This window comes from Lissotriton vulgaris, chromosome 7, assembly GCF_964263255.1.
Source record: "Lissotriton vulgaris chromosome 7, aLisVul1.2, whole genome shotgun sequence".
NCBI lineage: Eukaryota > Metazoa > Chordata > Amphibia > Caudata > Salamandridae > Lissotriton > Lissotriton vulgaris.
Genome location: NC_141695.1, coordinates 1,739,341,715 through 1,739,367,071, shown reverse-complemented (window position 1 = coordinate 1,739,367,071; position 25,357 = coordinate 1,739,341,715). Strand labels below are relative to the sequence as shown.

Genomic DNA, 25,357 nt, shown 5'->3' with positions numbered 1-25,357 from the left:
TCCCCGGGCCACAAAGATTGGCTGCTCCAACCCCATGCAGAAGTCAAGGCCGTTTTTCCAGGCGGCCACCGAGGGGGCCCGCCTATCTTTCCTATCTTGTTTCGCCAATGTGAGGCGCAACTGTAACAGATGCTGTTTATAGATATTGCTCACAATCCCTTCCATCACATGCAGCAGGGCAAACTGTGGTGTACGTGGAAGCGAGAGAGGCAGGCGAATATCCCTCTCCAAAAATGGTCTAGAGACGAACATTGCCAGACTGTATCCAGGAATGTGCCTTCCGTCCCACCACACCGGAGGCATTCCGGGGATGCAATCAGTCCCGCCCGCCACAATCGTACCCGAGTAAAATAAACTCGGTGAAGGTATTTAAATTGGATGAGGCGGAGACGCATTGCTATGGCTGCCCCCGAGGTGCGGCTAAGGCCTCCCTCCAGTCTTCTTCCTCCAAGACCCCCACATCCTCTTCACACGCCCCCGTAATTTCTCCAGTTGGGCCGCACTGTGGGTGACCAGAGTCTGGTATATCCAAGATATCTTTTTTGGTCTCCAGGTCACCCATAAAAACCTTCGATTCCAGTGGGCTAAACTCTGGGATTTAGTCAAGGCCCTCCAGACTGGGGGTAAGTGCATGTCTGAACTGGAGGTATCAGAAGAACTGCAATTGGGGCATGCTAAATTCCACTTGCAGATCTCGAAATGATTTGAGGGAGCAATCCCGCACAACATCACCTAGGGGGGAGATGCCTATAGCATCCCATCCCGAAAGCCCCGTAGAGCCGTCAGGTCAGGCAGGCACCCATTGTGCCATAGGGGGGTTCTTCTGTTAGTGTATTCCACCACCCCATGCGCCTCAGAGATTGCCGCCAAATTTGGAAGACTACTTTTGTCACTGCCGGCAATGCACCATGCAGCGCAGCTGAATAGAGTATCGTATGGAGAGTGGATTGCCCCATCATGTACCGTTCCAGAGCATAGGCCGGGTCCCCCCTGTCCCCATACCACCACTCGTTAAGGACCAACAGGTGCGAGGCCTGATAATATGAAAGAATATCTGAGGTCTATAGGCCTCCACAGTAAGTGGAGAGAAAGCACGTACGTAATGCGGCACGCACCGCTCCCCCCTCCCCAGAGAAACTGCCCCAGTGCTGAATTTACCAGCCGGAACCACCTGGGCGCGATCGGGTACGGGTGATTCTGCAACTGGTACAGCAGGCGGGGGAGTGCGACCATCTTGAATATTGCCGACCTGCCATAGATCATTAGTGGCATGCGGGACCAGGTTTTGATATCCGTCCGCACGCGCTCCCAAACTGGTGCCACATTCCGCTCCCATGACACAACCAGCACTTCTGAGAGGAAGACGCCCAGATATTTGAGGTCACCCACCGCCACCTAAAGTGCGGACGCCCTTGCACCCGCTCCATCCTGAGCCCCCGGTACACATAGTGTAGACTTACGAGGGTTCATGTAAAGCCCGGACGCCTCACCAAATATTCGCATGATCTCCAGGATCCGCGTCCCGACCTATCCAATGCCGCTAGAAAGAAAAGGACATTGTCCGCGTACAATGCGATCCTAACTGAAAGACCAGTAGCCCACTCAAACCCCTCCAACTGTGCATCAATTCGCACCCAGGCCGCTAAAGGCTCCATGGCTTGGGCAAATAAATAAGGCGATAGGGGGCCCCCCTGCCTGGTGCCTCAATGGATTGGGAAGCCAGACGACACCGCACCTGCCACACGGACCGACGCTGTCAATTCGATATATAGTAGTCTCACATACGACAGAAACCGGGGGCCAAGATTAAGCCTACACAGGAGGGCGAACAGGTAGACCCAGCTCAGGGAATCAAACGCCCTGTCCATGTCCGCCAGCAGGAACGCAGCTGGTACCCCTGCCCGTCGGACCGCTACCAATGCTACGTGGGCCTGCTATATTTTGTGCTGCGTCGCCCTTTGGGCATGAACCCGGCCTGGTCTGGGTGGACCAAAGCCGGGATATGCGGCAGGAGGCGGTTGGCCAGAGCCTTGGCTAAAACCTTTGCCTACAAATTGAGAAGAGAAAAGGGGGCGGTAAGAGGCGTGTTGCTCTGGAGGCCGACCAGGCTTATGAAACACCACCACCTCCGCATGTCGCCAGCCTGGGGGGAGCTGACCGGCCTCCTCTACCGCCGCCCGATAATATGACACCAGCTGTAAATTGTACGGATGATGGAACTCAGCGGGGAACCCATTGGGTCCCGGAGCCTTCCCAGTATTAAGTTCTCCCAGGGGCCTTGCCCAATTCTTCCACTGAGAGGGGGAGCTCCAGCCATTGGCGCGTATCATCGGACACCGCTTTGGACGGGAGATCCGCAATAAATTTGTCCGGACGCCTTGACCAACGCGTCCCAACATTTTCTACGGGCCGCCAAACACCATGCTATATCCGCCCCTCGGAGAGTGGGCTTCAGCGCCTCCCAGAGTGTTACTGCGCTAGAAACCCATTTGCGACAAAATAGTCCGCAATCGCCTCCCGCATGTGCCTCTCGTAGTCGGGATTCTGCAAGTGCCATACCGCTAGGCGCCAGCAAAAGGGCTGCTGCCCCCTGCCCAGCTGCAACTCCACAAACACCGGAGAGTGGTCCGACAGCCCCCTGGGGAGGATCCCAGCAGACACCACACTTCTCACCGTCGCCCGGGGGACAAAAACATAGTCTATCCTCTAGAATGATTTATTTACTGCTGAGAGGTAGGTAAACTCCCTCTTGTCTCCATGCGTGTGTCGTCAGGTGTCCACCCAATCCAGGCCAGTAACCAATGAGTGCAATTTTGTGGGATTCGTGCCGCCCAAGCCCCCTCCCGTCCTACTTCTGTCTCTACCCATATCCATTACATCATTCCAATCTCCACCCACTACTGAGGCCACGTCCGGCATATCTGCCCACATGGAGAGCAGCCGTTCAACTAAGGACCACTGTAAAGGGGGAGGGTCATACATACATCCCAACACGATAGGGTCCTCCCCAATCATGCCCCGAAAAAATACGTATCGCCCCTGTGGATCCAACCATTGCTGCACATGCACATACGGGACCCTACAGTGAATTAAAACCGCCATCCCTCTAGAACCTTGCATAAACCCAGCGTGAAAGACCTGCTGGGAGCCATAGCGCTGCAGGCAAAGAACCTTGGAACCCATCAAATGGGCCTCCTGCAAAAGGAGGATGTCCGCTCCGGCTCTCTTGGCCTGGCGCAGGACGAATCACTGACAGAATTTCGACCACAGAAATATCGACCTACAAGAATATCGAGTCAACAATATCGAGGGCAAAAATATCGACATCCTATCTACAACATGGTAAGTACAAAAATATCGAAAAAATAATATCGATGTAAAAAATACCGATGTTAAAAATATCGTTTTTTTTTAATATATAAATGTAAAATTAAGTCTATAAGACTAATAAATAAAATAAACATATTTAAAAGTATCTAATAATGTTTAAAAGTAATAAATAATACATATATATTAAGAATACATTAATTAAATATATACAGTAAATATGTAATATATATGCACTGAACAATAAGTATTAATAATTATTTTACGAATTTATAAATTAATGAAATATATTCTAATTTACTAACACATTTACAAACATAAAACAATAACATAAATAAAATGTAAGTAATATAAAAAATAAAATAAACATTTGATATTTTAACAATTAATTAAATAAAACGTTGGATAGCGTAAGGGTAAAAATTTCTATTCCTACTCCAGAGAGTGCAACAGTAGGGAAAACTGACCCTGAACTCAAAAAACACCCCTTTACCCAAGAACTGAAACTGACCCTGAACCCTAAAAATACCCCTTTACCCAAAAACTGAAAACTGACCCTGAACCCAAAAAATACCCCTTTACCCAAAAACTGACAACTGACCCTGAACCCAATAAATACCCCTTTACCCAAGAACTGAAAACTGACCCTGAACCCTAAAAATACCCCTTTACCCAAAAACTGAAAACTGACCCTGAACCCTAAAAATAACCCTTTACCCAAAAACTGAAAACTGACCCTAAACCCTAAAAATACCCCTTTACCCAAAAACTGAAAACTGACCCTGAACCCTAAAAATACCCCTTTGCCCAAGAACTGAAAACTGACCCTGAACACTAAAAATACCCCTTTACCCAAGAACTGAAAACTGACCCTGAACACTAAAAATACCCCTTTACCCAAAAACTGAAAACTGACCCTGAACACTAAAAATACCCCTTTACCCAAAAACTGAAAACTGACCCTGAACCCAAAAAATACCCCTTTACCCAAGAACTGAAAACTGACCCTGAACCCAAAAAATACCCCTTTACCCAAGAACTGAAAACTGACCCTGAACCCTAAAAAAACCCCTTTACCCAAAAACTCAAAACTGACCCTGAACACTAAAAATACCCCTTTACCCAAAAACCCAAAACTGACCCTGAACCCTAAAAATACTCCTTTACCCAAACTTAATTAATATTATTTAATTAGCAATTAATTATTAATTAACAATAACAAATAAAGTAAATATATTAGCACATTAGCTGTAATTAATATAATTTAATAATTAATATTATTTTTCCCCAATTAATTAATTAACAGTAACTAAAAATTATATATATAAATAAATTATTCTAATTAATGTAACTAATTAATATAATTTAATTACCAATTAATTAATAATTTTAAATATGTACAAAATTATAATAATTAATTAACTAATTAATAATAATTATTTCCCAATAAATTAAATATAAATTTTTAAAAACATATATGAATTAATTAATTATTATTAAATTACTCCCCACCCCATTCCCCTATAAACCCACATCCCGCTACAGAAAATATATATCAATCAATTAATTTTTTCCCAATTAATCAATATTAATTAGCAATTAATTATAATTAATTAATTAATCCTACTAATTATTAATCAACTTACCATAATTAAATTACTTCCCACCCTATTCCCCTATAAACCCACAACCCGCTACAGAACATATATATCAATTAATAAATTAATTAAAATTATTTTCCTATTATTTTCACATAATTACCAATTAATTATAATTTATTAATAAATCCTACTAATTACTAATCAATTTACCATAATTAAATTACTTCCCACCCTATTCCCCTATAAACCCAAAACCCGCTCCGGTACAAAAACATAAAATTTACTTATACATTTATTTATTATTATATAAAATTTATACACATATAATAGTAATTATTTTAAATACTTAAATTAAACATATAACACATACATAATAAAAAACTATGCAATAATACAAATATCGATATTAGTGTCATCGAAATTAGTAACATCGATATATATGCTATCGATATTACTTACTTCGATATTACTTACATCGATATTAAGTATTTCGATATTACTTACCTTGGGTCGATATTCTGTCCTACGATATTCTTGCCTTCGATATTATGCACCTTCGATATTTCAGACTCGATATTATGGTAGGTCGATATTTCCTACTCGATATTTTGACTGTGTACCGCGCAGGACAGCCCTTCGCTTAATTTTATCTAAAACCCCACGCACGTTACAACTCACTACACGGAGAGTGCCCGCGGGCAACCGAATGTCTACAGTCCCACTAGCCATTGGGTATCAAGCATGGTGTATCATGGACAGGAGGACCCGGCAGCATGCGTGCATATAGTGGTGTGTCCGGTGTAAAAACACAACCCAAACCCCCAACCAAACCCCGTCCCCACAACAAACCCCCCACTCAATACCTCAAAAACACTGAAGTACCTGTTGCGGCGGGGTCGGCACCATACCCCCAACGGGGGGTACAGTCCGCACCCGCCAATGGATCCCCAACTCGCAGCCCATGTCCCCCAGGCCCACACCCCACACACACTAGACAGGTGGGGGTCAGCTCCCCTAAGGGCTCCCTCTGCATAGTACAGCTTAATCAGTCACAAAGTCCAATGGGATAAGCATCTTGGCGCCTTCCTATGCTCAAGAATCAAGGATCCAAGGTCTGGTGCTGGGAAGCTGGATTTCCCCAGGAGGAGGCTCCGCAGGACACAGAGCGCCTCCGGGACCGTGATTGTCTGTGCCCCCTCAGGCGCTGTCCACGGGGATTCTTCAACGGCCCCTCACTCATGGATGAATCGGATTGGAGTCCAGGCGGCGTATATACCCGCACCTGCACAGTCTCATCAGTCTACTTGAAAATCTCCTCGGGGAAGTCAAAGAAGTGGGTGCGCGATTGAAATACAACAAGCAGGCGAGCCGGGAAAGGAAGGCATATGGGAGCTTGAGGTCCCTTAATCTGGCCTTCGCCGCCATGAACGATTGGCGTTGCTGCTGCACAAGTCTGGTATAGTCTGGGAACACCAGGATGCGATGGTTATCATATAGCAAGGGTTCTTTGATGCAGGCCTGCTTCAGCACAGTGTCACAGTCAAGGTAATTCAGCAACCTCACAATCAGTGGTCGCGGGCGAGCCCCACCGGCGGTTTCTGAGTGAGTGCCCTGAGGGCCTGTTCCACGACAAAGCACCGGGACAGAGCATCGGGAGGGAGCCAGCTTTCCAGCCATTGTGTGAGGAAATGCTCCATATTTCCATTCTCGCACCCTCCAGGAATCCAACAAAGCGCAGGTCGTTCCGCCTTGCCAGCCCCTCTGCATCCTCGACCCGGAGAGCCAGACCCTTCTGGATGCTTTCCATGCTTGCCACCTTCTTCTTGAGGACTGAGACATAATTCTCCACTCCTGAGATGCAGGTCTCGGCCTCTGTGATCGGGACACCGCATTCCGTAGGTCTTGACGTAGTAGCATAACATCCGCGCCCACCGCACCAATTTTGGCATCCAACGCATCCTTGGATTGGGTGATTGCCGCCATCAGGCCCGCGTTGTCAGGCACAGCCTCCTGGGGACCCCCGGCCGCTCCAACCGCCGTTCCCGGGCCAGTGAACTTATCAATGGGACCGTGCTTCATGGAACCACTGCCGCCCTTATCTCTTGTCATGATCGCCTGTCACGGACCCCCGGCAAGCTCAGATATGGCTGGGCTAGGCACATGACCGGGTCCACCCCAGCTCAGGCACGCTGCAGGCCGCCCCGTCACTCGGCCCGATTCCAAGGGAAGAAGCAAAGGTAGAGCAGAAGGAGGGAGGGCACCACCACCGCGGGGCCCCGACCAGTCAGCGGAACCCCCACTGACCTGCCCGCCAACTTTGCAGCTCACAAAGGCGACAAGGCCCCGCCGGCGACCCCACACCCAGGGCCGATAATGAGGCACAGAACAGTCTCCTCAAGCGTCTCCCGGGAGGGGGGGCGCGACCTGATGTGGCCGCCGATCACAGGCCCCACCACCACCGTCGGAGCGAGGAGTCTCCACCAAGTTAAGCCCACCGGCATACATATATGCCCGGGGGCACGTAGCGGTGAAGGTCAGCAGCCATCCAGCGTCCTCTCCCGGCGGCTGTGTCACCTCCCCCGGCTCCCCACCAAGCGCCGGACCACCGCGGGATGCCCCCAAAGGGCCGTGCACCCGGCCAGGCCCTCCGCCACTCCAGACCAAGGGTCCCCAAGGCCCGGGGCCACCACGGGGCCTGTCCTCCACCACCAGTCCAGGTCCCCCAGGGGTTCAAGGAGGGACTAGGCCGCACTCACCAGGCTCCCACTGCCCCCCTACGCGGCCCGATATAGCCGCCGGTCCCCGGGCTCAAACGGCAGCCCAAGGGGGGGCCCGCACTTGTGCTCCCCTGCAACTGGTGCCCAACAATTGTGATCTCCGACTGGGCCTCGGGCCCGTTCACTGCCACAACCCCAGGGTTGAGGGGGGATCCGGCAGCACCCACAGGGCCCTCCTAGCCACACCACGTGGCCCGATGCAGCCTCCGGTCCTCTGGCACAAAAAGCAGCCCGAGGGGCCCTACTCAATGTCTTCGCCATAGCAGCCGCCCACCAACCTTCAACCGGCCGGGAAGAGGCACAATCCCGCGCCGAAAAGACGAAAAGAAGAGAAATACTTTATTTCTTCTCGTTTTTTCTGTTTCCATGTGTGCTGCGTTGTGCAGCCCACATAGAAACAGCAAAAGTCAATTGATTGTTTATCTGCAAGAAGGTTTTCCTTCCTGCACATGAACAATCTTTAATAAAAAAATTACATTTTGAAACTTCTATGTGTGCTGCATTAAGCAACACACATAGAAGTGACAAAACGCCATTTAAAGATTGTTTATGTGCTGGAAGGGACACCTTCCTGCACATAAACAATCTTCCCCTCAAAGCAGGCACCCTTAGTGCCAGCGCAGGGGGAAACACAGGTCTGTGCCATACTGTTGTAAATACGGTGCAGCCCTGCGTTTTAGAAGTGGGGGAGCATGCCATTAAGCCAAGGAGGCTAACGCAACGCTCCAACACTTTGTTATAAATATGCCCAAGAGTTTTAACTTATCCTGGTTTGAATGAAAACGTCCTGTTAGCTTGGGGTGTCTTGTTTTGTGGTGTGATTAGAAAACAGACCCTTCTAAGTCTAGTGTAAGCCAACAGTGACTAAAATTATGATTGTAGATACTTGTAGGGGCTTTTCAGGGAGCCTTTTTCATCTATTGGTCTTTTGTGGTGTCCATCACATTTTTCTTCAACTCACTACAGCGTACAGCCTGGGGAAATTGTTCAGCCCTCTTCGGCTATTAGCTAACCTCACTGAAAACATATATTTGTCTCAAGTTGCCGGGATGTTGAGGCTATGGCTTGAAATCGGGATTTTGCCTAAGGTACTTTTGTAATTTTCCAGGAGCATGGCATGAAATTAGGCCTATCCCAAGGCTAGTATAACATTTTTGGCAGTAGGGTTTGAATTCAGATCATCGTCTAAGCTCGTTATGTACCATTCTGTGACTATGATTTGAAATCGACATTTATTAAAGATGGTGAGTGCTGTTCCTTGAGCATGTTATGAACTCAGGCCTTTGCTTGAGGTGGGTGTGAACATTTTGGTCCTTACAATTTGAAATCCATAGTTTGCCTAAGCTTGGTGTGTACTATTTTCAGACTATGGTTTCAAATCAAGAATTTGTCTTAACTTGGTCTGTCCCACTCCAGGACCATCGTTGGGAAATCAGGACTTTGCTTTAAGCTTGGTGGCCACTGATTTAAGAGCTTGATTTGAAATCAGGGCCTTGCCTGAGCTTGCGTTTGGTGTTCTAGAATTGTGGTTTGAAATCAGGACGTCGCTTAATCTTTTTATGAACTTTTCTGGTAGCCTATGGTCTCTGGTAGCCTATGGTCTAAAAAGAGGATTTGCCCAAAAGTGGTATGTGTAGTCGACTGAGAGAATCATTTGAAATCAGAGATTTCTTAAAGAATATTATCTCTTGGTGTGTGATGCTTCCTGCCAAAGCAATTGGAAATAGTCCATTGCTTTTGCATCCAGTGTGAACAGCTCGCACGGCAAGACCAAACAAGTGAATGACACTTACTGAACTCAGGAAGCATGCACCTCTTTCCACAGAGGGTCTTGCAGCACTTCAAAGCCCCCTCACATTCAGAATGATTGCTGCAGTTCTTGTGCAGGCAAGCCATTCCATCCTCACAGCCAATGGGGCATGGCTCGTCCTCTATACACTCTCCCCGCTTGTCCTTCCACTCATGAGGATGGGCCTCTGGTTCTTGCAAACCTAGAAGAGAGAAGATGCGAGTCACTTGAGGGGAAGAGAGTGTGAACTAGGGGCAGCAATGAAATTCGGAGAGCTATTGGCATGTCAAACTCGCTGGGCATGCTTTGCATCTTTGCATATCCCTAAATCAATCATAACTAGACATAAAATAACGCCAATAATGAACTTGTGTGTCTTTCAAGGAAACCAAGATGGAGTCTGCTTTTTGGGGAGTACCATGTCCTGTTATGGTGCTTCTACAATCACCTGCTGTAGTTAATTGTGTTGTGAGAAGAGGAGAATCTATTCATGAGGGTTTTCTTCCCCTTGAAATGAGTCTTGAGGCAAGTGCATGTTTTCGGGTCTATGTTCCTGACTTGTCCAAACAGTGTTTCTTAGCAGGACACAGTGCCGAATTTGAGATGGTTGATGCACCAGCACTCCTTTTTGGGGATCAGTACCTATTTTCCCTGATCAGACTTTGATCCAAAGCAAGAGAGAGTGAAAAAAAAAACTAAAGTGAGTAGGAAGAAGCAAGAGAAAGGCAGAAAACAAAGACAAAGAAAGAAAGCAGTGATAAAAAAGAACCTGAAAGAGTGCGACAAAGGGACAGGGAGGGTCTGGTGGTGGATGACCCACGAGGCAGAATCAAGTCTACCTGCCTTCCTATTCAGCAAACCTGTTAGGTTGGCCCGCAACACACATTCTTTATGTCACTAAGCAGTGGCAGGACACTGGCCTACCTCCTGGCAATTTATTGACCAGAGTGAACAATGCAATTTCTTGGTTTATGGGGGTCTGATGTATATCGCGGAGGGCTGGATCCATCACAGATAGAATGACTATAGATAATGCATATGATATCCATTTAGATTTGCTATAAGTGTATTTGTCTGAAAATCTAGCATGGATCAGACACTTCTCAACCTACACTGGTACCCAGCCCTAGTGAACTGAAGTGCTATCTAATTTTGGAGTTGAGGAAAGCAAGCTACAGCCTGATAAATATAAGTGATCCAAGACTAACCAGTGCAGTAATTGTGAAAGCTATGAATGCAACTTAAATCTTCGCTCTCAATCTTCATGTCTTGCCTCCTGGACTTCTTCCTCTGACTCACTCTCCGTTAAATGAAATGATCACCTCCTGCCTAGGTTCACCTCATCCAACCGAGAGAAGATCTCTCTATAGAATTGGACTGTTGTTTCATTTTGTGGCGATCTTTGTGGCTCCTTAACACTGTAGTCAGCATACAAGCCTTTCCAGCTTCCTTTTCCAGGTGCCAATGGTGTGCGGCTGTCAACGTCTTTGAGTCCACAAGCCTTGAGCCCTGCTATCAGGGCGCTTGTTTCCACCACATCGAAAGTAATCAAAGCGCCTCAAATCCACTTATGAGATATCATTTTTGGTGGACGAATTAGAGTAGAGATCAGTAGCAATTCTGACCTTGTTTTACCAAAGGTGATATTGGAACAGGAATGAGCTTCAAAGGATGTTAGCCTCAGACCCAGCTAGTGCCTAGGTGCCGCCTTCACTCATTCTTGGCACTCTCCGACCTGGATATTTTAAGCTGCATGGTAAAGGTATGATTTTGATAGGTCCCTTGTTTTCAGGAGTTGAAGTACGTCAACCATTCCCAGCGTTTTGCAAATGAAGGCATGTTTGGCTGTTCTGTCTTTTGAGTCTGTGTGTGTGTGTGGAGCATGCAGTAACATTGCGTGATGCGTGAATGCTGTATGAGTGACGTTCAGTGTCAGTTGTGGTGTGATGCGGAAACAATCGATCATGCCTCTGTGGGTTTCTTTGTAGTGTACATAAAGCTTCAACCTCGTCCTTTTCTTCTCTCTCTCCAGTCGTACTCGATGCAAAAAGATATTTGATTTGAGTCACGCCTCTTCATCCATTGGTTTATTCGACTTTCACTCTCATGACGCTTCTGCCACCAGAACATGGAGCAACGGATCAACCCACTTCAGCCATTGGCTCTCTTGCTGTGCAAGTGATGAAATATAGATCACATGCTCATCACCCTAAAAAGAAGAGCACTCCAGTGCCAGAACTGGTTGACCAATATTAAACATTGCCAGTGCTTTTTTCTTTTCATTGTCCACCTGTTTATAGTCAAGCTTGACAACGCAGCTGTCGCCAGACAAATATGTGAGAATCACCAGGGGAGAGGCTTTGGCCCCACCCACATGTTGGGTGCCAGGAGTATATGTTTTGATTGGGCAGAGGTTCTCTGCTTCCACAAAACTGTGCTTGCCCTCCACACAGCTATGATCAATTTGTTTATTTTCCAGCTGTTCTGAATTTGTTCTTCCAGGAACACGCACATGCCATTGTAATGCTTTTAAAGAGTCTTACAAAACCAGATAATTTATGGGGTTTTCTATGGCAGCAGCACAGATTGGAGGAGGCAGTCATTAACGCACATGGATATTTTGGTCTGGCTTTACTGTGCATTCATAAGCCAGACCTATTGGCATTGCCAATCCTTGTTTATGTTTTAGTCACCCGTGTATATTTAAAATATGTTTTCATATTACAGTAACTCAAGGCCTAATGTACGCCTAAACTAATCATATTTTCCCTTGATGTGCATTATAACTTAAAAAGGCTTCTATACTTGTTCCATATCCACCCATCTATCAGAATAAACTGTACTGTTATATTAAAATTATATACAATAGTTACTTTTTAATCTGTGGCAAAAGCTTTCAATGAAACACAAACAAATACACACACCAGCTTGCAAAAGCAGACATATTGGCTCTGCCAATGTTTGCCGCCAATTGGTATTGTGGGTTCAGTGTTGGTACGATATTCTCTGCTCTGAGGCGCAGCCGCTGTACCCTGAAGCCATCAACTAGTGCGCTAACCCAAAGAGAGGGGAAGGGTCCGGCGCCTGAAGTACAACCTTTGTTGGGAGGCCTATGGGTTGAGGACGGACGATCAGATGCCAGAGTCTTCACCTGTGTTTCGTTTGTGCCGGCGGGTGCAGGTGGTGTGCACTGGCACTCATTTTTGGGGATCAAGGCTCATTTTTCATTATCTGACTTTGACCCAAAGTTAAAGATAGAAAGAGGAATGGAGAAAAAGATAAAGGTATGAGCAAAGTGTCAATGCGAGAAAGCAGGAATGAAAACGTGAGGTAAAAAGGTAAAGAAACAGGAAGTGTAGGCTGGTAGACAAAAGAGACAAGAGTTGGAATCAAGCCTCAGAATTCGACGACCCCAGCATACAACACCACCAGCAGCTGACTCCTAAGAAAAACTTACAGCTCCTGCTCATATTCGTTACAAATTAAGCACTAACTACACTCTTGGCAGCCCTGCTAAGGGCTGGAGCAAGATTACTTTGTGTACAACCGGAGTTTTAAGTGAGCTGGGTCCTGCAGGTGCTCAGCACTGGCAGTTCTGAAAAGCAGGTTTCGAGACAGCTCTCGATCGGGCTCTCCATTTTTGCCTTCACCATCACCCCCTCATGGGTCCTCCCCGTCCCAGTCCTTACTACGTGAGGCAGTCCTGCCTCCACCCAGCCAATCACAATGCCAGTATTTCCATACTACCTAAGCCCCGCCCACCTACCGCCTTGCTTGTTTTTTTTATGCTCCGACGGCAGTCGGCACGCTGGTGCTCCCGGTTGTGGTCCCTGGATCTAGTTTCCTTTGGTGGCAGTTCCGTGTGTTTCTTTGTTTTGCATTGTGCTGTTTATTTCTTGAATGCACGGCGCGGCCGCTCAGGTTTTCCGGTCGGCCGAGCTCCTGTTCTGGGGTCAGGTACGCTCCCCGCTCATGTGCTGGGCTGGGGCGGGGAGTTTTGGTGGTGTCCTGGCCTCGGGTCGTTCCGGTTCTGCTGCACTATCGCAGCGTCCAGCCCCCACGGCCATTCTCTTTTGAACTTTGGCTGTGGGTGGAGACTTCAGGGCTGCCCTCTTTTTATTTCATTCACCTGCCTCACCTTTGTGGGATTGGATGATTGAAGGCAGTATTTATTGGAGGTTGCTTGGCACTTCCTTTGTTGTGGTGATTTCCTGTTTGGTTGCTTCTGGGTTTTTTCCCCATGAGTGAAGGGGCTTCTTCTCCTGTACCGGCTATGGCTGTTTCCAAGCAGCATAATGTTTAGGATCTGCAGGAGGACGACGTCTTGCAGATTTCTAGGGCTGATTTGCAGGACTTAATTATTTCTGCGGTCCAGTCTGTGCTGCTGGAGCCTGCGGCTAAGCGGGCTAAGGGTGATGAGGAAGACATGGACAATTCCCCTAAGGGAAAGTACGTCCAGGGCAAAGTTTTTTCTGACATGCTGGTCCATATTCGAGAGGTGCTAGGGTTTGACCCTAAATCCCTGACTAAGGAGGGATTTTACGCACAGTATAGTTCCTCTGTGGTGGATTACCTCCCCTTCCATGAAGTCCTGAAGGATATCCTCACGAAAGAGTGGCTTGAGGTGGATAAGCAGGGTATTCCGCGATTCCTGGGGAAGCGGTATTGCCTGGCAGACTTTGATTCCCAGTTTCCTGCGATTCGAAGGTTAATTCTCTTTTGTCATCTATTGCTTCCTCCTCTTCCTCTTTATCTTCGGAGGAGGCTTCCCTGTCTGAGCGTAAGGTGGAATCTGCTCTCAAACGTTCTTACGTCGCTTCTCACTTTGGGGTGCATGCTAGCACTTATGCGGCCTATGCGTCGCAGGTACTGCTGAAAGGATTTCGAGAAGCTGTTTTACTGTCTTCAGGATCAAGAGAACCCTACTCCTGTGTTGGCTCAAATGGAGGTTTTGGCGCAATTCCTGTCGGATGTCACTTTTATTTATTAATTGTATTTTATTTATTTTGACGGTTTTGTATAGCGCAAACAAGACCCTTGAGGGTATCAGAGCGCTTTACAGGGCAAATATAGGATGACAAATACAATTAAAACACAGAATTATGAGAGTACAGTACTGATAATTATTAAACATTAGTATATATCTACAGGAATGTCCAAGTAACAGTTTGTGAATTTAGACTTGAGTATCGATTTGACTTCTTAATAAAAAAAGGCTGCAAACAGAATTAGTTTTGTTTCTGGGGGATTGATTCCTTGTGGGCTTTCTCCTCTGCTGCTGGGCGGCGGTGGCTGGGAGGAGTTCTCTGTGGACAAAGCCTTGGCGTCTTGAAGCTACACAGAAGACCTTAGTCCATAGACTGCCTTTTGAGGGTCCCCGTCTCTTTGGGGATGCCTTGAATTCGTTGGTGTAGTGCTCTGAAGAGGAGAAGAAGTTGTTTAAGCCTTTTCAGCCTGCTCCTAAGAAAAGGTCTTTTTTCCAGAAGCAGGGGTTTTAAGGTGTTTTGTCCTCTCAACCCTTTCATGGTCAGGCCCATGGTCTGGGGGCCGCGTTCCATTATAAATCCTGGCCTTAGCAGCAACAGCAGTAGCAGCAGCCTGCCTCTGTCGCTGGACAAAAGTGACTATGCCGCTGTGGGGGCTCTTCTCCGTTTGTTTCTGGACCGTTGGTCAGCTCTGATCTCCGATCAATGGGGCTTGGCTGTCATCAGGTGGGGTTACCAGATTCCCTTCTGGGGCCCTCCCCCTCTGGATTGTTTTCTGGTTACTCCGTTGTCAAGAGACCCGTGCGACGGTCTGCCATGTTGTCCGGCGTCGCCATGTTGTTACGGAAAGGGTCAGTGGTGCCGGTTCCAGTGGAGGAAGTGGGCCTGGGGTTCTATTCCCGTCTGTTTTTGATTCCAAAGCCCGATGGTTCTTTCCGCCCCATATTGAATCTCCGTTCCCTAAACAAATTGGTGCGGTTGGATCATTTTCGGATGATCACATTGCAGTCAGTCATTCCCCTCATCCAGGAGGGAGATTTGATTTTTTGTCTTCCCTGGACTTAAAGGACAGCTATTTTCACATTCCGGTCCATCCTGCCAGTCAGGGGTTCCTGAGGTTTGTGGTCCAGGGGATGCATTTCCAGTTTCGGGTTCTGCTGTTCTGCCTCTCCACTGCTCCAAGGACTTTTACCAAGGTATTGGCTCCTGCTGTGGGGGTTTTGCAACATCAGGGTTTCTCTGTCTTTCCCTATATTGATGATTGTTTGGTCTCTGCTTCCTCTTTCCCTCAGGCTCTTCTGGCGGTGGAGGCTACGTTGTCCTTGTTCCAGGAGCTGGGGTTCAAGGTGAATTTGGCCAAGTCTCATCTGGATCCTGTTCAGAGACTTCAGTTCATCGGGGGTCTGTTCGACACCTCTCAGGGGGGCGGTGTATCTCCCTCCTATTCGGATCCTTTCCCTACAGGCTCTGTTGCGGGATCTGTTGAGTCGTCCCTCTGCCCCAGCTCATGTTTGGTTGCAGGTCCAGGGGATGATGGCTGCGACCACTGCTGTGGTTCCTTGGGCTCGACTCCATCTCAAGCCCTTAGTGACTCTTCTGTTGGCGCGGTGGGTCACCTCCTGGGCAGATTACGAGACTCTGATTCCTCGCTCTCCTGCTCTGATTCAGGACTTGGACTAGTGGCTTTGCACTCCCAATATGGAGAAGGGGATGCGGTTTTGTCTTCCTCCTCCCCTTTAGTTGACAACGGATGCCAGTCTCTGGGGTTGGGGGCCACTTTGGTGTCCTTGGAAGCCAAGGGTCAGGGGTCTCAGGGGGACAGCGCCCGTTCCTCGAACTGGCGGGAGTTGGCGGTTATCAAGGAGGAGGTGCAGTTCTTTCAGGTTCCTCTTCTCGGGCGAATCTGTTGGTTCGTACCGACAACCAGGTGGCTCGTTGTTACTTGAACCGTCAGGGGGGGATCAGGTGCGTATCTCTGAACAAGTTGGCCTCCATGATTTGTGCTTGGGCGGAATCTCATCTGTTGGCCTTGAGGGCGGTGTACAATCCAGGACGGTTGAATTTTCATGCGGATGCTTTGAGCTGTGACCTTCCATCTTCTGTTCTGTACCATCTCTCTTTTCCTCTGTTCCTGTCCCTTTGCCTTTGGTTCGGGACTCCTTGGATCGATCTTTTTGCATCCCCTCACAATGCTCTCCTACCCCGGCTTTGTTCGGAGGTGCTGTGTCCTCAGGCTTGGACAGTGGATGCTCTTTCGATTCCCTGGCCTTCGGGCCTTCTGTATGCATTCCCTCCCATTCCCCTCCTACCGAGGGTACTGCAGAAGATTTGGGGGGAGAAAGTTTCGGTCCTGTTGATTGCTCCTTTCTGGCCTCGCCGCATTTGGTTGCCTCTGCTGTTGCGGCTGGCGGAGGGTCGGTTTGTCCGGGTTCCTTTATGTCCGTCTCCTCTTCAGTTTACGCTCCTGTCTCTGCCTTGTCTTCATCGTTTGCAGCTGACGGTTTGGCTCTTGAGCGGTTGACGTTGGAGTCTTTGGGTTGTTCATCGGTGATGGCTTGTGACATCCAGTTGCCTCGCCGCCCTTCGACCCTTAAGTGCTATGTTCGTCATTGGGGTTCTTTTGTTTCTTGGTGTTCTTCTCATGGGGTGGATCCTGTACTGGGGGTTCCTACTTCTGTGTTGAAATTTCTCTGTGATAGTTTTTTGAAAGGCCTTTCCCCTTCCACGTTGTCTGCTCAGTGGGCAGCGGTTCAGGCTTGTCGGGGTCCTGGGGCCTCCTTGGAGGGTGTTGCCCCTTTGGTTAGTCGGCTTCTTTGGAGCTTTTGGCTTCATCGGCCGGGTTCTCCTGTTCTCATTCCTTCTTGGAATTTGCCTACTGTTTTGCGTGGTCTGCATCTGCAGTTTCCCCCTTTTAAGCCTTTGATGGAGGCGGATTTGTTGTGGCTTTCCGCGAAGGTGGCTTTCCTGTTGGCCTTTACCCCCGCTTGCAGTTTGGGTGAGTTGGGTGCCTTGCTCATTTCGTTTCCCTATTTGCAGTTCCTCCTTGATCGGGTCGTTTTGCGGCTTGATCCGGCTTTCCTGCCTAAGGTTTCTTCGAGTTTTCATTTGCAGCAGGAGGTGATTCTTCCTGATTTGCCTGCTGAGGGGATTCCCTTGTTCCCCCTTCTTTGGATGTTTGCAGGGCTCTCTAAATTTACCTCCAACGTTCCCTGGGGTTCCGGAGTTCTCCTGCCCTGTTTGTCTCCTGTGGGGGTGTGGCTAAAGGGAAGAACGTTTCCACTTCCACGATCAGTCGGTGGGTCCGTTTGGCTGTCTGTCAATCTTACAAGTCTTTGGATTTGCTTCCTCCGTCTCATGTGCAGTGTCGGTCGACGCTTTCTGTGTCTGCTTCCTGGGCTGAGGCGGCGGGGGTCTCCATCCAGGAGATTTGTAGGGCGGCCACCTGGCATATTTGTGCTAAATTATCGGCTTGATGTTTTACATGCCTCTGCTGCTTGAAAATAAACATTATTATACAGAAAAGCCATGCTTATAAACAAGTTGTTCTTATCTCTAATAATAAGTTTCAGTTTGCACTTGACTCATAAAAATGTTTAATGCACTTTAAAGATAAACTAGGACAATACATTACAGTATCCTCTAAAATCTATTTTTATGTAAAAAACAACCGTGTATCATTGTGTACAGAGGAAATTGTTATTGGGAATGTAATATTGTCCCCCACTTTTTTCAAGTATTCTTATCATGACTAGTTTATAAAATACAAAAAAATAAACAGTCATATATTTTTGCAATAATTGGTACATGTATGTTATTTTGTGTATGCATGTTAGGTCCGCCAAGAAAATCCTTTTGTTCATAAATTGTTTATTTTCAAGCGATTGATTTGTCCTGATTTAGGAACTACCGTCAGGGGCACCCCCTTTTCCTTACAAATATTACATGCCTCTGCTGACAGTTTTTCTGTTGGCGTCTTGAACGCTGTTGTTCATTGATCTTTTATTGATTAAAGTTTTGTACTCTGCATGGATCCCTCGTGTCCTGCGTATTTTCTTTATTGGTTCTCTGCTTGTGAGTTCCTCACGTAGTAAGGACTGTAACAGGGAGGACCCATGAGGGGGTAATGTCTTATTACTTACCGGTAATCTTCATTACCCCGATTAGGGCAGGGCCGGACTGGGAACCAGAACCGGCCCTGGCAAAGTGCTCGGCCGGCCCCCTACCCCCCTCCGGGAGGAGAGGGGAGGGGGAGAGGTGCGACCGTGCTCTGTGACAGGGACGGTTTTCGGCCGTTTTTGTTACAGGGCCGTTTTTGCAGCATAACGGCCCTGTAACAAAAACGGCCCCCAGGGGCCCAAAAATCGGCCCCCAACCATGCGGCCCACCGGGGGATTGCCCGGTCCCCTCAACGGCCAGTCCGGGCCTGGATTAGGGTCCTCCCTGTCCCAGTGCTCTTCCCTCCATCCTGCTGTGTTTGTGTCAGAAGCTTGTTGATAACAGGCATGGCGGCAGGTGGGCGGGGCTTATGTAGTATAGAAATACTGGTGTTGTGATTGGCTGGGTGGTGGCAGGACTGCCTCACGTAGTAAGGACTGGGATGGGGAGGAACCTAATCGGGGTAATGAAGATTACTGGTAAGTAATAAGACATCAGGGTGAAAAAGAAATCTTAACTCTGCAGCAGTGCCACACTTCACTGCCTTTGATGTAACTTCAAAGAGACTCGTTATAGTTCTTCCACAGTCTCATCCTTTCAGGACTGAAGCATTTTCAATATTATATACAAGGAAGCCATAGTTGTTGCTTATTTATCTTATGCAACTAGCAACCATTGACAAAGCCAATAGTCCTGGATTGTTGTAGGTGTATTGTTACATGTTGTATTATATATCTGAATACAATGACAGAAGAGACACATTTCCAGTCCAGAGGCACACTATCCTAAGCATGTTTTTTTAGCTTAAATGTTTTAAGCCACGGCCTTAATTACATCGACCACACCACATTTAGAGACCCCTCCAGTTTTTTCATCCCACTTAAACCCCTGTGTCCAACTGATAGTCCTGTGGGTTGTGTCTAACGACAATGCTCTTTCCAAGGTTTTGACAACTTCCTAGAAAACGTGTTTTGACTCGCGATCCGCCCACCTCTGCGTTGCTTCCCATGCTCTCCCTGTTGTTTTGCAAAAGGGGAAGTGGGTTTTGTGTTTCACTATCTCAAGCATCTGTGTGCATGTGGGTGTTTATTGTTTGAAGCTAGTGTTAGAGTATGTTGATGTGAGCAGTAAGAAAGGCTGCTCCAGTCTCAAAGTATGCTTAACTTAACGACTACAACTTCATTCCATGTGGTCTGCTCACCTTTATCGCTGGAACTCAGGACTGAAGAAATGATGGGTTAGGCCAGGATCATACAGATTACCCAATGGAAAGGCTAGGGTTGAACCTCTGTTTCTATCCCAGAACACAACCACCTTACCAAATCCCTTCCCCTTGCAGAAAGACCAAAGGATTTATAACCCTGTTCCAAGAACTGGTGTTTGCAAATGTGGATCCACTTACCCGGTAGCCACAACTTGTTATTCGCTGCAGGAAAAACTGTGAAAGCAAAAACAAAAGATGTTACCTGGTTTGACTGTACAAAGCAGAACTGCAGCATAACACCAGCCCAGGAATGAGGTGATCCGGGTCTGAAATGAATACTGATGGCCTACCTAACCTCTTATCTTACTTCACACTGCATTTTCATTCACAGGTTGTTTTACAAAATGTTACACTCTTCTCTAAGATGCACTATCTGAATTACTCTGCTCTGCTTTACATTTCAAGGCCCTCCAACACCTTTGTTCAAATATGGCCACCCTCTCCTCCCCACACTAATCACCTGACATTCTTCTGTATTTTAAAACAATTCCAAATTCATCGTAACACCCTGCACAATGTTGTGCATGGGGTATGAGATGAACAGAGAACGTTCTAGGGGGTATTATCATGAAAATTACCTGCCACCCAATATGTGTGCCTTGCTCGATGGGAGTGTGAAATAATGTAGCCACAATTGTATTATTCTTCATTCTGCGTGTGCTAATTTCCTTCCTCCTCCGTCTTCCTCGTCACTGTCACCCAGGAGCACCCCATGTTCCAGGCACAACATTCGGAGTAATGAAGATTACATGTAAGTAACCGAATCATCCAATGCTACCCTGGGTGTCGTGGAGGGCTTCCTTACCTGTTCCACACAGCCTGCTCTTACCTACAACGGGGTTACTCTTGGAAGAGACCTTATACTCTTCTAAGCAACCAGACCCTGAGTTGGACCTACTATCTGCCCAGCCACTCTTCCCTCCATGACCATACTGGCCATGCTGTCACTCTGGCCTTTCCCCAGCACTCTGCAGGCTAGGGGGCTGTGTTAGAGCAGGGTGGGCTATCATGACCCAGGACCGTGCCCCCAACTTTCTAGGCCCACCCCCTGCAGTGTGGGACTAGTTATAACAATTTTTTTCATGGCTGATTTCATTTTTCAGTCTCTCTTCCGCCTCCTGCTGGTGTGACTTGATTGAGGCTTCACAATTCACCAGAGATATCTGTGACACACTTACATAATGACAGCCCCTCCTCCTCGGCGTAGAGTGGCTCCGCGGCGCCTGTGAAATCAAAGATTTATTGCATCAGAATGATATGCAGTACAGGTGTGGAATCATGGAGAACGTGCAACCAGGACTGCAGATGTTGTTTAATGGTCCATTAGTGCATGTGTTGCTCCTACCCAGCTGTCTCTACCTCGCGCCAAAGGCCAGGATGAAGGTCAATATTTTTAGTTAAATTCTTCTTTGATTTTATAACATCTATACCATACACGTGAAGAAAAAGAAATAGAATATAATCAGGGTCAATAACCAGAGTCACTGAAATGATGGCCTTGGTATGAAGTGGCAGGTGTGACTAAATTATGTAGCAAAAAAAATGCAAAGTACGAGGAAAGGCACGTGTTTAATCATATTACGTGATCAAAGCAGATTATGTGACACATTTCATGACACTGTTATCTAGCTAAATTGGCATTTCAACCATCAGTTATACAAGGGAGGTTCATTGATACATACAGTACAGAGGTTTATTGCCAAAGAAAGTTATACAAAATGTAACAGCCAACAGTTAATTCTTTTATATTGCATAGAAGAACTGGATTTTACAGATTATCACTGTCCTTTCTACCTTCTGGAATAATATAATTTGTGGGAAGCGTCTTGAGTCCAGTGGTCAGAGGGCCATCACTGGTTCCTATCTTCCAATGGTGCCACTTGTGTCTTGGCTTTCAGTAGTGCTGGACCTCAAACTGAGGGGGATATGTACAGGGGAGTGGAGGAGAGATGGGTTAGCCTTCCTGGCTTAACACCTCTCTCCTCCACTCCTGAAACGCAAGGCTGCACCATTTTTACAAGAGTGTGGTGCAGCCTTGCTTTTCCCACTGCGATGGCGCTACGTTTAGCAACGTAGCGCCATCACAAGTGCAATAGTGTCTGCGCGCAGGGGAGGATTGTTTATGGGTAGGAAGGTGTCTCTTCCTGCACATAAACAATCCTAGAAATGGCATTCTGTCACTTTCATGCGTGCTGCTCCATGCAGCACACATAAAAGTCACAAAAGGGTATTTTTTAAAAAGTTTGTTTATGTGCAGGAAGGGACACCTTCTTACACATAAACAAACAATGGCATTTTGCTTTTTCCATGTTTGTTGCACAATGCAGCACACATGGAAAAAGCAAAAAGGAGGAGAAATCTTAAGACCAGTTTTTCCCTGATCTTTATTTTGGCACTGCCGGCTATGTACGCCACCCTTGTACTCAGGGGGCAGCATCAAAATGAATGGGTCTTGTAGTAGAACGTCCACCACAACACCCACTGCACGGCCCTTTCACGCTAAGCATAGCTGGAAAGGGGGCCTTATGTACAAGGCAGCGTTAAGCTACATTAAGTGGCTTAACGCTAACTTGTTCACAAGGCGCAGCTTCCATCACAACCACATTGTCACTATAGGTGATTTTCTGATGGCGATAGGGGCTTGTATATATGCCCCTGAATTACCATGTATTCCCTGTTATCACTTCACTCTCAGTGGTAATGATGCGGAGCAGTGGAAGGCTCACTGAAGGAGGCGCGGAGAGATCGTCACTGAGCACACAGTGAAACACAACACACCACAATCACCGTATATCCTGTCAGCGCTCTATTTTATGAAAATAATAAATAAAGGTACTCTGATGCATATAAATTAAATGCAAAAAATAAATTAAGTATATTCAAAGGAAACAGAACTCGCTAGCTCCTTTCTAGCTTGAGATTCAACCTCAAAATGTTATTATGACACACAGGGCACATATTGCTGCATATAATGACAGTACATGCAAACATGTATAGTTTCCTTTGGTGTTAGAGTCTATTGCGAATTATAAGTCTATGGGAGTGTTAGGGAACATTTCCCATCTTCGTGAACATGCACCTAAACCTCACAGAAGGATTTACACAGAGTAATTGCAAAAACACATACTTGGCCCAAATGTGGAGCCTTGTGTGACTGAACTTGAACCATACACGTCTCAGCCTAGTAGTTTCATGACCAGGATCTACCATAGAGAACCCTGTCTGGAAACCATCCTGTTTGTCAGAACTTCATTCTCTTGCCCACAAAGGATCAACAGGAAGAATAAAGATCTTTAAAATGGTAAACAGACATAATATCGAGTTTTTTTTCCCGACCTACAGTAATATCGAGTTGTTAACCGCTTCACTGCGGCCGGAATTCCCCTGCAGTGCTGAAAAATTCGACATGTGCGTGTTACGGACGGCCCCTGGCCGTCGCTCCGCACACGCCCACCGTGACGTCAGACGGCCGGGGGCCGTCCAACGCACGGAAGCGGTTAATATCGAGGTACAAAGATATAGAAAGGAAGAATATCGTGGACCAGAATATCGACAGTAAGGTAAGAAATATCGAGTTGTTTAATATCGAAGACAGTCATATCGTTTGTAAAAATATTGTTGCTAATAATATCGATGTTTATGTTATTTATTTTTGTATGTATTTTAAATGTATGTATTCTATATTTTTGTTTAAGTATTGTATTTATATTTTAATATATGTATTAATTATTTTGTAAGTACATTTTACGTTTTAGTTTCGTAGCGGGTTGTGGGTTTATAGGAGAATAGGGTGGGAAGTAATTTAATTATAAGGAATTATTAATATATTTTATTGTATTTATGTATTTAATAATTTATATTATTAATTGTGTTAATTAATTTATTAATAATTAGGTATTAATTGGTTGTTAATTATTAATAATTAATTGGTAAATATATGCATTTTTTTTAACGGGTTGTGGGTTTATAGGGGAATAGGGTGGGAAGTAATTATAATAAAGAAATTATTAATGTTTATTGGTTTTGATAAATAATTGTTTGTTAATTATTAATTGGTCATTCATTTTTATTAATTGGTTAATTGACAATTATATTGTGTTATTTCTTTTAGGAGCGGGTTGTGGGTTTATAGGGGAATAGGGTGGGAAGTAATTTAATTTGGATAAAGTAATTATTATTTGTTATTTATTGGTATTGATAATTAATGTATTGTTAATTAGTTATTAATTGGTAATTAATTTTTATTAATTGATTAATTGATAATTATATTAATTGTGTAATTTTCTTTAGGAGTGCGTTGTGAGTTTATAGGGAATACAGTGGGAAATAATTTCATTATAATGACGTAATTATTAATTTTTATTTGTTAATATTTAAAAAAGAATGTATTATTAATGTTTCTTTTTTTAATTGAAATAATTATTTAAATGGAGTATGTTCATTTTAACCCTCTGCTATCCAACACTTTCCCTACTGTTGCACTTTCTGGAGTGGGAATAGTAATGTTTAGCCCTAGGCTATCCAACACTCTCCCTACTGTTGCACTCTCTGGAGTGGCAATAGTAATTTTTACTCCTACGCTATCCAACACTTTCCCTACTGTTGCACTCTCTGGAGTGGGAATAGTAATTTTTACTCCTACGCTATCCAACACTTTCCCTACTGTTGCACTCTCTGGAGTGGCAATAGTAATTTTTACCCCTAGGCTATCCAACACTCTCCCTTCTGTTGCACTCTCTGGAGTGGGAATAGTAATTTTTATCTCTACGCTATCCAACACTTTCACTACTTTTGCACTCTCTGGAGAAGGAATAGTAATTTTATCCCCTCCACTATCCAATATTTTCTCTACTGTTTTAGTTAATGTAATGTATAATGTATTTGAAAAAGATTACAAATATTGTATTTTATAAATGTGTTATATATATTTTTTATATCTGTATTTATATTATTGGTGTATGTGTATGTATATGTATTTATAATTTTTAATATGCTGTTTAACAATTTATGAGTTATTAAAATAATTATTTACAAAGTGTTAAGTAAGTATATATTTTATACAAATATATGTTTAATTTATTTTTACACTATATGTATTAGTTATAATTTTAAAAAATTTTAATTATTTTTAACTATGTTTATTTTAATTATATGTATTATTTACTTTATTGGTAATTATTATTATTCAGTAGTTCATTGTTATTAATTGCTTAATTGATAATTATATTGATTGTGTTACTTTTTTTAGGAGCCGGTTGTGGGTTTATGGGGGAATAGGGTGGGAAGTAATAACATTTTGCTAAAGTAATTTTTGTATTTATTTATTGGCATTGATAATTAATGTATTGTTAATTAGTTAATAATTGGTAATACATTTTTATTAATTGATTAATTGATAATTATATTAATTGTGTTATTTTTTTAGGAGCAGGTTGTGGGTTTAAAGGGGAATAGGGTGG

The 25,357-nt window shown here is 45.5% G+C and overlaps 1 protein-coding gene across 1 annotated transcript in view; it reads right to left on the bottom strand.

Annotated features, from left to right (window-relative positions):
- The window catches only part of LOC147706531 (uncharacterized), a 97,317-nt gene that overhangs the window by 14,776 nt on the left and 57,184 nt on the right, over positions 1 to 25,357 (bottom strand). The window contains exons 3-5 of the mRNA XM_086932998.1: positions 21,077 to 21,121; positions 20,037 to 20,072; positions 9,499 to 9,696 (exon numbers count right to left, since the gene is read on the bottom strand). Coding sequence (XP_086789124.1) covers positions 9,499 to 9,696; positions 20,037 to 20,072; positions 21,077 to 21,121 — 279 coding nt within the window. The remainder of the gene's footprint in view (positions 1 to 9,498; positions 9,697 to 20,036; positions 20,073 to 21,076; positions 21,122 to 25,357) is intronic.